General features: G+C 41.5%; 1 protein-coding gene across 4 annotated transcripts in view; it reads right to left on the bottom strand.

The window, feature by feature from the left end:
* LOC147017107 (transmembrane protease serine 6-like) overlaps window positions 1-12,470 on the bottom strand; it is an 85,047-nt gene that overhangs the window by 30,193 nt on the left and 42,384 nt on the right. For all 4 annotated transcript variants that reach the window (XM_085846490.1, XM_085846489.1, XM_085846487.1 and 1 more), the window contains 3 exons: window positions 3,905-4,074; window positions 3,756-3,788; window positions 401-617 (listed from right to left, as the gene is read on the bottom strand). In XM_085846490.1, coding sequence (XP_085702616.1) covers window positions 401-617; window positions 3,756-3,788; window positions 3,905-4,074 — 420 coding nt within the window. The remainder of the gene's footprint in view (window positions 1-400; window positions 618-3,755; window positions 3,789-3,904; window positions 4,075-12,470) is intronic.

Consider the following 12,470-nt stretch of genomic DNA (forward strand, 5'->3'; position numbering starts at 1 on the left):
CCAGGACACTGGCATGAAATGGCCAAATCTTTCTGAAAGATACTGCGGGATCCTTAACATCCACAAACTAAATGCAGACGGGGCAGTCAGCTTTATCTGTCAGGGCACAAGTGGCACATGTACTACCCTCAGAAAAATCAAGTCTTCATTTATATTTCATATCAGTGCAAATTACACTTGGGTGGAGTAGTTCGTATACTTCCACTCCGGTTACCAGATTCCACAGAACCAATAAGAACAGTTCTATAATTTCATCATAAAATTGTGGGGTTAAAGCTCTACGGTGATAGAATAAGCATCCACGGAGCTGTGTGAATCTTGAAAATATCTTCATTATCCATACAACTATCTGAAAGTCATAATTTGATAAGTGAACAAGACATGAGAGGTAGACTCTGACCGTGTGTGAAGACTGTTGTTCCTGGGGATTACATCGACATAAAACGATATGGTGTTTGGACATTTCTGCGTAGAGTTCATCCCCGAACCACGAAGCTCCAGGAAAATTTGCATTTCAGAGAAAGTAGAAAATTGCCAGGAGCAGGATTGAGTTTGGTTGGGAAGAGTTATCCGAGTTGGGTCCTCGCCTGGTACTAGCCATTGTTGATGAAAACAGTCTGCGATAAACAAGATAGATAGTTACGCAGCCCCTCCGAATGCAGAGTCATAATTACACATCTAATCCAAAGCAGAGCAATGTTCCCAGGGTACGAGTACATAGTGGCATCTTCCTTTCAAAAATACCGACATGGAATCTTAAACATCACACACCTTACATCAAATGCAATTTGAAATACCGTAGTATATATATATATATATATATATATATATATATATATATATATATATATATATATATATATATATATATATATATATGTATGTATATATATGTATATATATGTATACGTATATATATATATACATATATATATATATATATATATATATATATATATATATATATATATATATATATATATATATATATATATATATATATATATATATATATATATATACATATATATACATATATATATATATATATATATATATATATATATACACATATACACATATATATATATATATATATATATATATATATATATATATATATATATATATATATATATATATACATACATATACATATATATATATATATATACACTATAAATGCAAGAATATTCTTACACACATTTACAATGCCATATTTACATACATCTCCAAGTCCATAACAGTTTTATTTACAATACATAAAGGGATTATAAAAGAACACAATGCTTTGGTAGTCTTGAATATCAGGTGTGTGCACTGTTTAAATAAGCACAATGCTGGAATACCATGCCAGGTGAGCTGGAGTATATCCAGCTGCCATTGAAGAGCTAAAGTTATTAGATTAATTAATTTCCAATGGATTTCATGAACTGACAGTTTCTAAGAGTCTGTGTTGCTGTCATTTGGAAAAGAGGTGCATGTTCCTGATGTTTGAGTGTTAACGCTGCCTGAAAGCAAAAGAGCCATGGATGAAGGATTCGTGCTCAAAACGTCAGCAGAATGTACCTCCTCCTTTGGCTCGGTGGCAAACATCGTCAACTTTTAATTTATAAAATCCATTATTTATCTTGTCCACCAATGAGAATGGACAACAGTATTAAGAGATTAGTATTGGGTAATCGATCTAGTCGAAAAAAAAATGTCGAAAAAATTTTTTGAGAATTTTTTTTTCTACCCTTATTGGATTCGCGAGATATCCCTTATTGTCGGGTTTTCCGTGTGTGTGTGTGTGTGTGTGTGTGTGTGTGTGTGTGTGTGTGTGTGTGTGTGTGTGTGTGTGTGTGTGTGTGTGTGTGTGTGTGTGTGTGTGTGTGTCTGCAATGCGAAGCTCCACAGCACAAACCAGCAAACCGATTTCGATGAAACTTGGCGAGCAGGTGCCATATGGGCTGGGAATGTGCGCATTTGAGTTTCGTTGCTAAGCAACCACCCGTTGCTATGCAGCGGCCGAGAAACCGCGTTCACTATTTTCAATACTTGTCCTACAGTTTTGAATGTGGAGAAACGAGACTTCGGAATTAAACACTTTGAGATATTTAGAAAATTTTCCTCGAGCCGATTTTTGATTTAGGTTTTATTTTTCAAATGGTAGTCCTTCAAAAAGAGGGTGTCTATTTACCGTCATTTTTTATGAGGAGTGCCAGTTGGCAAAATAAGCAATACGAAAAATCTTGCCAGGCAGAGGAACAATTGTATGTGAACCAATACGTCTTGGCAATGAATCTTCGGCGGTGGATCGGTCAGAATGAAAAGCATCGTATCCAGCGCTTCGATCCTAGCAGATCCCTCGTCGCCTACCGGCTTGTTATCAGTATTTCCGTCGACATGTTTGTCTGTTGGGTAGTCGATCTAGTCGAAAAAAAAAAATTCTAATTTTTTTTTTTTGAGATTTGTTCTACCCTTATTATCATTTCCGTCGATATGTTTGTTGGGTAGTCGATCCAGTCGATAAAAAAATTGTTTTTTTTTTGGTTTTTTTTTTTAATTTGTTCTACCCTTATTATCAGTTTTTCCGTCGATATGTTTGTCTGTCTGTCTGTCCCACTGTTCGGTCTAGTGCTCCGTTAATACAATGGCGATTTCGATGAAACTTGGTTGGTAGGTTCATACCATGACCTCGTTGTGTGCAAATGAGAACCGTTGCTATGGACATCATCGTTGCCTACCAACGGGACTTTGAAATTTTTGAAAAATCCCCAAAAAATTATTTTTTCGAAAATCAAAAATCGGGCCATGAGCGACTGTGGGCAGTACATTCAGCCATATTGTCAAAAATTTTCCAGCCGGATCCTTTGAAAACTGTCGGAGAAGATGGACTTTGAATGAACCCTGGTCGAAAACAATAATAAAACGAAGTTCATTATATCTCAGAGACGATGAGTCAGATATACATGAAACTGGTATGGTAGGTTCATGGTATGTCCTTGTTATGTGTGAGAAAGAACCGTTGCCATGGAACCCTCCGTTGCCTAGCAACGGCCGAAAAACCTCTAGATGTGGGGGTATTTTAACGAAAAAACAATCCGCAGCATTAACCCTTGAAGCTGGAATCATTAATTTTCTTGTGCTTAATCCTCAGGTCATTCCCCATCGAACGGGCCCATCACATCAGGTTATATTGGGTAGTCGACTACCCATGTCCGCCTACCGGCTTGTCCCATTGTTTATAAGTCACTTCCAAAGCTCTTCATTTGGTATCACACTCTTTTACCCTTCAAACAGACTTAAACATCAAAAATAAAGGATATGTGCTTGGATTTTCTGATGCTTACACTTCTACATTTTATTCATATCTTACACACACACACACACACACACACACACACACACACACACACACACACACACACACACACACACACACACACACACACACACACACACACACACACACGCAAGTGGTCAAAATCAAGTAAACCATCTTCATCTTGTATTTTTTAAGGTCAGTGCATGACAAACATTGAGCTAAACAAACACTGATATTTGTAAGTTTTTCCACTTTTCATCTGCTCATCACAAACGCATCACATTATGTTTGTTTGTTTGTTTTACATATGAACCTGCAAATTTCATGTCTCATTTTATGTCGTCTTCAGGTACATTGTGCACACAAATGATTTTGTATATAGCTCATTTGAAATTTGTGAGACCATAAGGTTGCTCGCTTGGCTTGAAGAGGAAAAAGTTCTTACCAAAGTTGTGGTCTTCTGGATTGTCATCCCCATCTGCGTGTACATGGCATACAAATAGTCAGTGTCAATAAAGGAAGACAACTGTTCAAAATGACGAGGTCCTGTGTGATGATGTGAAAGGATATGGTATGTGAGGGAAAATGGCTCACAGCTAATAACTGAGATGGAGTTTGGGTCGATTTCCGGCAGTGCAACCATTTGCAGCAAACTCCTGTTTTGCATTATTGACACAATGGTGTTTTGTAGGTCCAGGTGAGTGTCGTTATTTCTTGGTGATAATGTAAATGACTGTAAGGTGTGGGTGACCACACTGCCATTGCTGTAAAAAAAATATACCAAAAAAACACAAATTGCAAGACATGCTTGTGTCTGAAAATGGAGAACTTATGTGCCCAAATACTTGTGAATCATTACATAATTACAATAATAATAATATGGATTTGTATGGTGCACATTCTACAATTAATCGTACTTATTGCACCTTTAAAAATACAACAAGAAAAAGGGCAATCGGGACTTATGTTGTGTGGTGTTTGTGAAGTTTTGTATGGTGTATTTTGTGTGGTGTTTGTGTACTGGTGTGCTACGTAATTAATGAGACATAATTATAACTGCCACTTTATAACTGCTGGCAGTGATGCCCAGGTACCAAGACGTTCTGCTTTGATGCAACCCCGCTTTGATCGGACACCTCACTCTGATCCATGACGTTTTTTTATTACTATTCATTATTCAAATGAATTCAGAAATGGATTAAAATAAATTAAATTATAATCAAATGGAAGACCAAATAGGTTTCAGTCCTGCATTGGAGTAATCAGAAGGAACCCAAATAAGCAGAAAGCAAAGATGAAGTCATCAGGAGGAACCTGGATAGGATTCACATTTCAGCTTCTACTCCTCTACCCTCAAACCCAACCAGGCACAGCCAAGTGAGCCTTATTCAAAAAAAAAATAATAATAATAATAAAAACAAACAGAACCCAGATCAAAAAAAATCAAATAATTCTGCCTGCCAGACCTTCGAATTTAAAACATGTATTCCCCATCACCACCAGATCTTAATTGTGAAGTTTCACATTAGGTTGATGAAGCGGTTCCAGAGAAAACATTAAATACTTTTCTTCAATCCAATATGGCTGCCAAACCATGTGACCTTTCAATTATTCCTTAAACTTGTACACCTTTGGCTTGGAGAACATATCTGTGATGTTTCCCCTCGATCTGCCCAGCCATTCTTGGGGAAGATTTTTTTTAGGTTTTAGGGTAAATCCAATATGGCCACCAAACCATGTGATGTATAACATCATAGGTGTGAACCTTTTGTTCCTCATGGATAGGCTGTCATACGTGTAAAGTTTGGCCTCGATCTGTTCAGACACCTCAGAGTAGATATTCGAAGGTTTAAAAAAAAAACAATATGGCTGCCAAATCATGTGACCGATGATGTCAGCAAAAAAAAATTTGTGGACCATTTTATTCCTCGATGACCCTCAAAATTTTTCATACTGATCAGATGTAGCATTCTACATCTGCAATTTTGACATCATAACGAAGGCACCTATGATGTCATAAAAATCCCACTTATTCCCCATGAGGAGTACTTGCCATGTGTCAAGTTTCAATTTTTGCCTTGGTGTGGTTTCAGAGATACAGAGGTCCATAGTTTTTCCATTTTCCAACATGGCTGCCACACTACGTGACCTATTACATCATAATTATCGTTAAAACTTTATACATGAGTCGCCACTCCTATAGTGAAAATTTCGTCTCAGTCCGATAAACGGTAACAGAGAAAAACACTAAAGTTCTGTGCGGACAAACAAACAAACAAACAAGAAAAAGATGCCGTGCAGAGCACGCCACTTTCAAAATCCACCCCTCTCCAAAGGTTGTCATGGGCACATCAAATTGTCCATTTAATTAAGATGAAAATTGACATTTTTAATCAAAGCTCAGGTCAATCAGATGAAAAATGATTATTTTTCAGATTGAAATTGATGATTTTAGAAGTTTGACCTTGAGTTGATCTTTGACCTTTTGACCTCAACAATAGAGCCTTGCGTTGGCTTAGCGGTGGTTAGGGTGATGGCTTGCGATCTTAGGGTCCTGAGTTCAAGCCCTATTTTCCGCTGAATTAACACTCGGGGGTTGACTGAGCCCTTCATCCTTCCGAGGTCAGAAAAATGAGTACCAGTGTACTGGTAATAGGGGCACTGCACCAGTGGCATAGCCATGACCCTAACCAATGATGCAACCAGCAGCCAAAAAGGCTATATATGAAGGGAACCTCAGCAATAGTTGGTTTCCAAATTCAGTGATGCACTATACAATTGCTATTTAATTTTCAGGTTAATCAGATGAAAATTGACGATTTTTCAGAGGACATTTGATGATTTTAGAAGTTCCACCTTGAGTTGATCTTTGACGTTTTGACTTCAAAACTAGTTGCTTTCCCAATTCAGTGATGCACTATGAAATTGCTGTTCAAATTTCAAGTCAATCGGATGAAAAATGCCGATTTTAGAAATTTGACCTCAAGATGACCTTTGACCTCAAAATCAATCAGCTTCTCAGATGAGACCTCCTCTACAACTTGGCGAAGTTTCATGACTATCGGTTTAGAATTGTGACCTGTAGGCGATAAACAGACAAAGAAACAAGCTGGTAGGTGACATGGGTGGTCGCTATAATGGGTGGTCGCTAGAGTACCCTTATTGTCAGGTTTTGTGTGTGTGTGTGTGTGTGTGTGTGTGTGTGTGTGTGTGTGTGTGTGTGTGTGTGTGTGTGTGTGTGTGTGTGTGTGTGTGTGTGTGTGTGTGTGGGTGTGTGTGTGTGTGTGTGTGTGTGTGTGTAACCACCCGTTGCTTTGCAGCGGCCGAAAAACCACATACGGTATTTTCAATACTTGTCCGAGTTTTGAATGTGGAGAAACGAGACTTCGGAATTAAACACTTCGAGATATTTAGAAAATTTTACTCGAGCCGATTTTTGATTTAGGTTTTATTTTTCAAATGGTAGTCCTTCAAAAATCGGGTGTCTATTTACCATCATTTTTTTTTTGTTTGTTTGTTTGTATGTAATGGACAGCTCTGGAGGCCAGAGGAGTCAACCGATTTTGATGAAACTTTACAGGTAGGTTCATACCAGGATCTAGTTATATGCTTTTGAGCATGGTAACTATGGACACCACCGTTGCCTAGCAACGGGACTTTGAAATTTTTGAAAAATTCCGAAAAATATTTTTATACATATTTTTTTCGAAAATCAAAAATCGGCTTCCGCGATTTTATGCGCACTGTAATCAACCGCTTTGTAAAAAAATTTCAGCCCGATCCGTCAAAAACTCTATGACTAGTATGCAATTATGTCGCGACCACACGTCGCCCTACCGGCTTGTAATTGCATACTAGTCATACAGTTTTGACGGATCGGGCAGAAATTTTTTGACAAAGCAGTTGATTACAGTGCGCATAAAATCGCGGAAGCCGATTTTTGATTTTCGAAAAAAATATGTATAAAAATATTTTTCGGATTTTTTCAAAAATTTCAAAGTCCCGTTGCTAGGCAATGGTGGCGTCCATACCAACGGTGCTCAAAAGCATACAACTAGATCCTGGTATGAACCTACCTATCAAGTTTCATCAAAATCGGTTGACTCCTCTGGCCTCCAGAGCTGTCCATTACATACATACAGACAGACGGAAAACCTGAGAATAACAGTCGAACAACCACCCAACAGACAAACATCCAAAATAACAAAATTGACTGATCAATATATGTACTTGAAAATCTTCGATTTTGTAATTACAAACGAACAGAGAAACAGACCCAAATACAATGCCCTCTGCTTCGGCAAGGGTTAATATTGAGTATACTACTTGAAATGTATATATAATGGAGGGAAAGTATGTATGTATGTATGTATTGTTGCGAATTCGCGCCCGCTGGCGTGCGGACGGCCACATCACTCAAATCGCGACCGCGTCGCCCACCGGACGGACAATTCAGTCGTGACCCTCCGGGAACTATCGCCCGGAGCCAGTCACGGGTGGGCCTTTCGACCTCACCACAATCGTGCCAATCGGCCACCCGCGTAGGATAGGGTTGTTCGCCAAACTCGACCTGCCTAAGTACCCACGCGGATGGTAAACCGGGCGATCGTACCTCGCCACAGGTCGACTCCGGACACGAGCCGCTTGGGCGGCCCGTTCCGTACTATCGGGATAACCGAGCGGTGTGATCGTCGACCTCGACAGTTCAGATTATTTACCGGGTGTTTTGCACCTACTACGAACCCTTTACGTGAAGCAGGATGGAGGGTCAATAAAGAAAAGACGAAGCGAAACGGAAAACAGTTCACACAATGCACATTTATTTCCCGGCACACGGAAAGCACATATATACAGCCATACAGTCAAAATGCACATGTAGCAACCAAAACAAAAGCAACAAAGACGCAGAGTTACTACCGACTATGCGCACACACGGCAACACTTATACAGTTCTACTTTACAGACGGCGCCAACACACATTTACACAAAAGCAAAGAAAAGAAGCCACCCTCATAGACAAGGGGGCAGACAGGACTGTAGGCTAATTGTGCGCGTGACCTGGAGGAGCGGCCAGGTCCGCGAGACCGGGGGGGGGGGGGTCCTACCCGCGTCCTCGTGACGCGTTGGCGGGCGAGCCGCAGGTATGGCCGTGTGGCTGTGCCCTGACTCCGTGCTCCTTGGCGGGTTTCGTTGGCACGACGTTTGGAGTGGAGTGGGAACGGGGCCCCCTTTTTGCACTATCTGAGCACGGGGGGGGGGGGGAAGGGGGAATTGTTGATGCCCTGGGGGAGGAGAATAGCTGGCTGGCTTGGGTCCCGCGACGAGCGATCCCACACCGCGACCTCGTCGCCGACCGCCGTCCTTCTCGCCTCGGACCCGAGCTCCTTTGCCTCTACCCGCAACTCTTCTCAGCCGACTCCAGAACCCAACTCTCTCGATGACACTCTCTTCCCCTGGCTCTCTTCCACTCTCCAACCAAAACTGACTCACTCTGCCACGATTCGCCTTGCGCTCGCCGTTTTATAGGCTGGCAGGAGCAGCTAATATGCAAATATTCGGATCAGGATGACCTCGGGGGCGGAGCCACGCTCGCCCATTGGTTGGAGGAAACGGGGGCTTGAACCTCCCCTGATCCTAGAATTTGCATATATCGATTTCACACAGACGCACCTGGAGGCGGGGCCAAGCCGCCCCGCGCTTGCTAATTGGACGGAGGAGAAATGGGCGTGTAGCGTTCTTGATCCGAATTTTCCCTCGGAAAGGCCGCAATTTGCGCTCGCGGCTCGGTGCGCTCGGCACCAATCGCCGAACGGGCCCGAGACAGCCGATCAGTGTTCACAGGTGGTGCGGGAATGGCCGTAGAAGGAGAGAGGTGAAGGTGGTGGAGGGTTTTCGGTGGTGGTTGATGGTTATGGTGCCGTTGGGAATGACGGTGATGCGATGTTTGCGGGATTGAGTTGTGAAGGTAAAGGTCGTGGATGTTAGCGTTGTTGTTGTTGTTGTCTGAGGGATAGAGCGTGGTTGTCGTTGGTGTCGATGGCTGGTGTGGTGGTTAAGGTGGTTGTTGTGTGATGGCGGTTGAGACGTAGTTGGTTCAAAATAAATATAGAACAGAAAAACGCCTAACTCAAAGGATCGCAGCCCGAATGAATCACATACATTCCCTCTATACAACGGGTTTGGGCTAACTACACATGTACTTAGAGATATCTCACCTACAGGCCCTGAATGGTGGTTTGCGAATTTCCACATCCGTAACAGTATGTATGTATGTTAAGTACGTATGTCCTATGAGAAGATTTGACCAAAGAAGCTGAAACTTTCAGGGATTAATGGGAGCACCCTGAAGTAGTACATGTGCAAGTTTCATTTGATTCCATCAAGTTTAGAAGATTTTTTTTTTTTGTTCATCTTGCCATTTTCCTCCTTCGAGGGCAGGGTGTGGATGCAATCGGAATTATCCAAGCTATATAACCACGATCTATTATATATCCATATAAGCAGTGTGCATGCTTTTTAATCATAGAAGTAAACCCGGGTTAATTGATTTTTATTTTCGGGAGCGATCGAGGCAGCGGTCCGTTGCCTATACACTATCCAAATAAAGGAATGTGTCATGAGAATGTGTTGCACACTTGTAACAAGATCACCCTTCGGGCAAGTACTCGCAATTTACATGCCCACAAAGAAAATTCCTTTGGGGGAGGGGGGGGGGAGAGTCACAAATTTTCAAAAAGTTCGATAAGGAGGCCTAATTTGAGAAAATGTCATGAAACAAAAGATGCAGTGAATGGTATATTTAGTGAGGACGGAGCACAATAATAATAAAAAGAGCACAATAATAAAAATTTTCAAACAGAGAAGATATCATAGACTGTGGAAACTTCAGAGGGATCAAATTGATGGAGCAGGTGATGAATGTACTACAGAGGATTGTAGATCAAATGGCAAGGGAGATTGTGAAGATAGATGAGATGTGGTGGATGCGATTTTCATGAAGAGACACATTCAGGAAAAGATGCTGGAAGGAAATGAGAATCTACACAGTCATAGATCTCGAGAGGGCGGGTGATAGGATCTCAAGATAATTGGAGTACGAGGAAGAAGGGTGCCTGAGAAGTTCGTTAGAATCATGATTGAAATGTATAAGTGAGCCAGCATTATGGTAAATACAGTGAACGGGGACTCAACATTTTAAAGTGGAGGTTGGTCTCCTACTACAGGGTTCTGCACTAGGCCCCCAACCTTTTTGTGATGTTTGTGCTGAGTGACATCAGAGGCAGAGAACTGTGGAAGCTCCTGCTTGCAGCCAACCGAGTCAAAACAGCAGAGTCAAAGGAAGAGCTGCAGAGAAGATATTTGGAACGACAAGAGAGCTGAGAGAGGTAGGGATTGAGGATTAATGCTAGAAAGACAGAGGTTGTAGTTTGTTGTAAGACTGGAGCAGAGAGGGTCATGATTGTAGATAGAAGAGCTGAAACAAGTGGACAAGTTCAAATACCTTGGCTCGGCACGATAGGAAGAGGGACGTTGTGAAGCAAAAGTTTGCGACAGAGTGAAGGAAGCATGCATAAGATGGAAAGAGGTCAGTGGGGTCATCGGTGATAGAAGGATACCGAGGAAATTGAAGGTAAGAATCTGTAAGACAGTGATTAGACTGGTTATAATGTATGGTGCAGAAAAAATTGGCTTAAAGAGAAATAAAAGAGGAGTTGCTGAAGAGGACAGATATGAGAATGCTTCGGTGCATTCTCAGAGTATCATGAAGAGAGTGGTTAAGGAATGAAGGGATACACAAGAGAGCCAGAGTTACATGTATTACAGAAAAGATTAGAGAGGCTAGGTTGCGGTGTTTTGGGCACATGGTGTGAAGAAAGGATGAGGAGTCAATCTAGGAAGTATAGAACGAACCAATTAGGTTAGAGGGAAAAAGATCAAGAGGAAGACAGAGAATATGGTGGAGGGATGTGGACATTTGAAGAATAAGCGAGTGAGAGAAGAAGACACTGAAGACAGAAGAGAATGGAGAAGCCAGATCCAGGTAGCCGATCCTAAGCTGTGGGATTAAAGATTAATAAAGAAGAATAAGACTTCTCATCAATAAACACAAGGACCAAACGTGCGTTGGTGCTGCAGATACGCCTGAAAATATGCTTAACCCATTCCTCCCCACACTGACTCCTACCCTCCGACACATCACTTCTTTCTCCCACAAATGTTTCTGATTATCTTCACTCTCAATCTCACACAAGTCCATCGAATCAAAACTCCATCATCGACATGATGGATGAATGTGTGACACAGACTTGATCAGGCTAATAGAGGGAAGGGGGATGGGGGGGGGCTAGATGGATGATGGACACGCTGTATTTGTCATTGTGCGATACAGTACTCGACATTGCAGCAGCACGCCGAAGGCGAGGACGGGGCATGTGTTGAAAACAAATATATAGTTGGTAAACAGAGGTATGTGAATGCAAAAGGTGAATTTGCATGACACAATAGGCAAATATGACAGGAAATATAATTTGGCTTTGCAGGTTTATCCACTTTAAGAGTTTACAAAATTTACCCTAAAGCCATCCTTTGTGGTATGTTCCTGCAAATGTCAGAGGATTGTCATTTTGTGAGATTGCTACAAATAAGTTGCACAGAGACTCATGAAACAAGGCTCACTGACGTGTTACAAAACATGACTTCATTCCTGGAAAATAAACATCTGACCAAAAGGTCCAAAACATGGGTCGTTTGTCTTATAATTCCCTTTCAAAAGGGAATTACTTTAATCATCATCGTGTACAATACTCTGTACAGAACATCACTTCTGCCAATGCAGTTTCTTGGCTGGGGTTACAATCCCACAGGACAAGATACTCAACTGAGTGAGCTGGAATTTGTAATTTGACCAGGTTACAGCAATAGCTCATCTACTCTTTGTGAAGGACACCGTGGGATCTATAACGTCCACCAACTAATGATGGCAGATGGAACGCCCAGGGTAACATCCGTCTGAGGGATGGAAGGACAAATCGATGCCTCGCCTCGGCTGTGAAACACCAAGACGGCAGTTTATAGCTGGATCGGCATTGAAAACTAGGTTAGGCAGCTCAGAGGTGAACGTGCATACCTCTAGTTCGAGGCTATCAAGCCAGACAAAAAA

The sequence above is a fragment of the Eptatretus burgeri genome, chromosome 11, assembly GCF_056783735.1.
Source record: "Eptatretus burgeri isolate ZD-2024b chromosome 11, Ebu_testis_v1, whole genome shotgun sequence".
Taxonomy (NCBI): domain Eukaryota; kingdom Metazoa; phylum Chordata; class Myxini; order Myxiniformes; family Myxinidae; genus Eptatretus; species Eptatretus burgeri.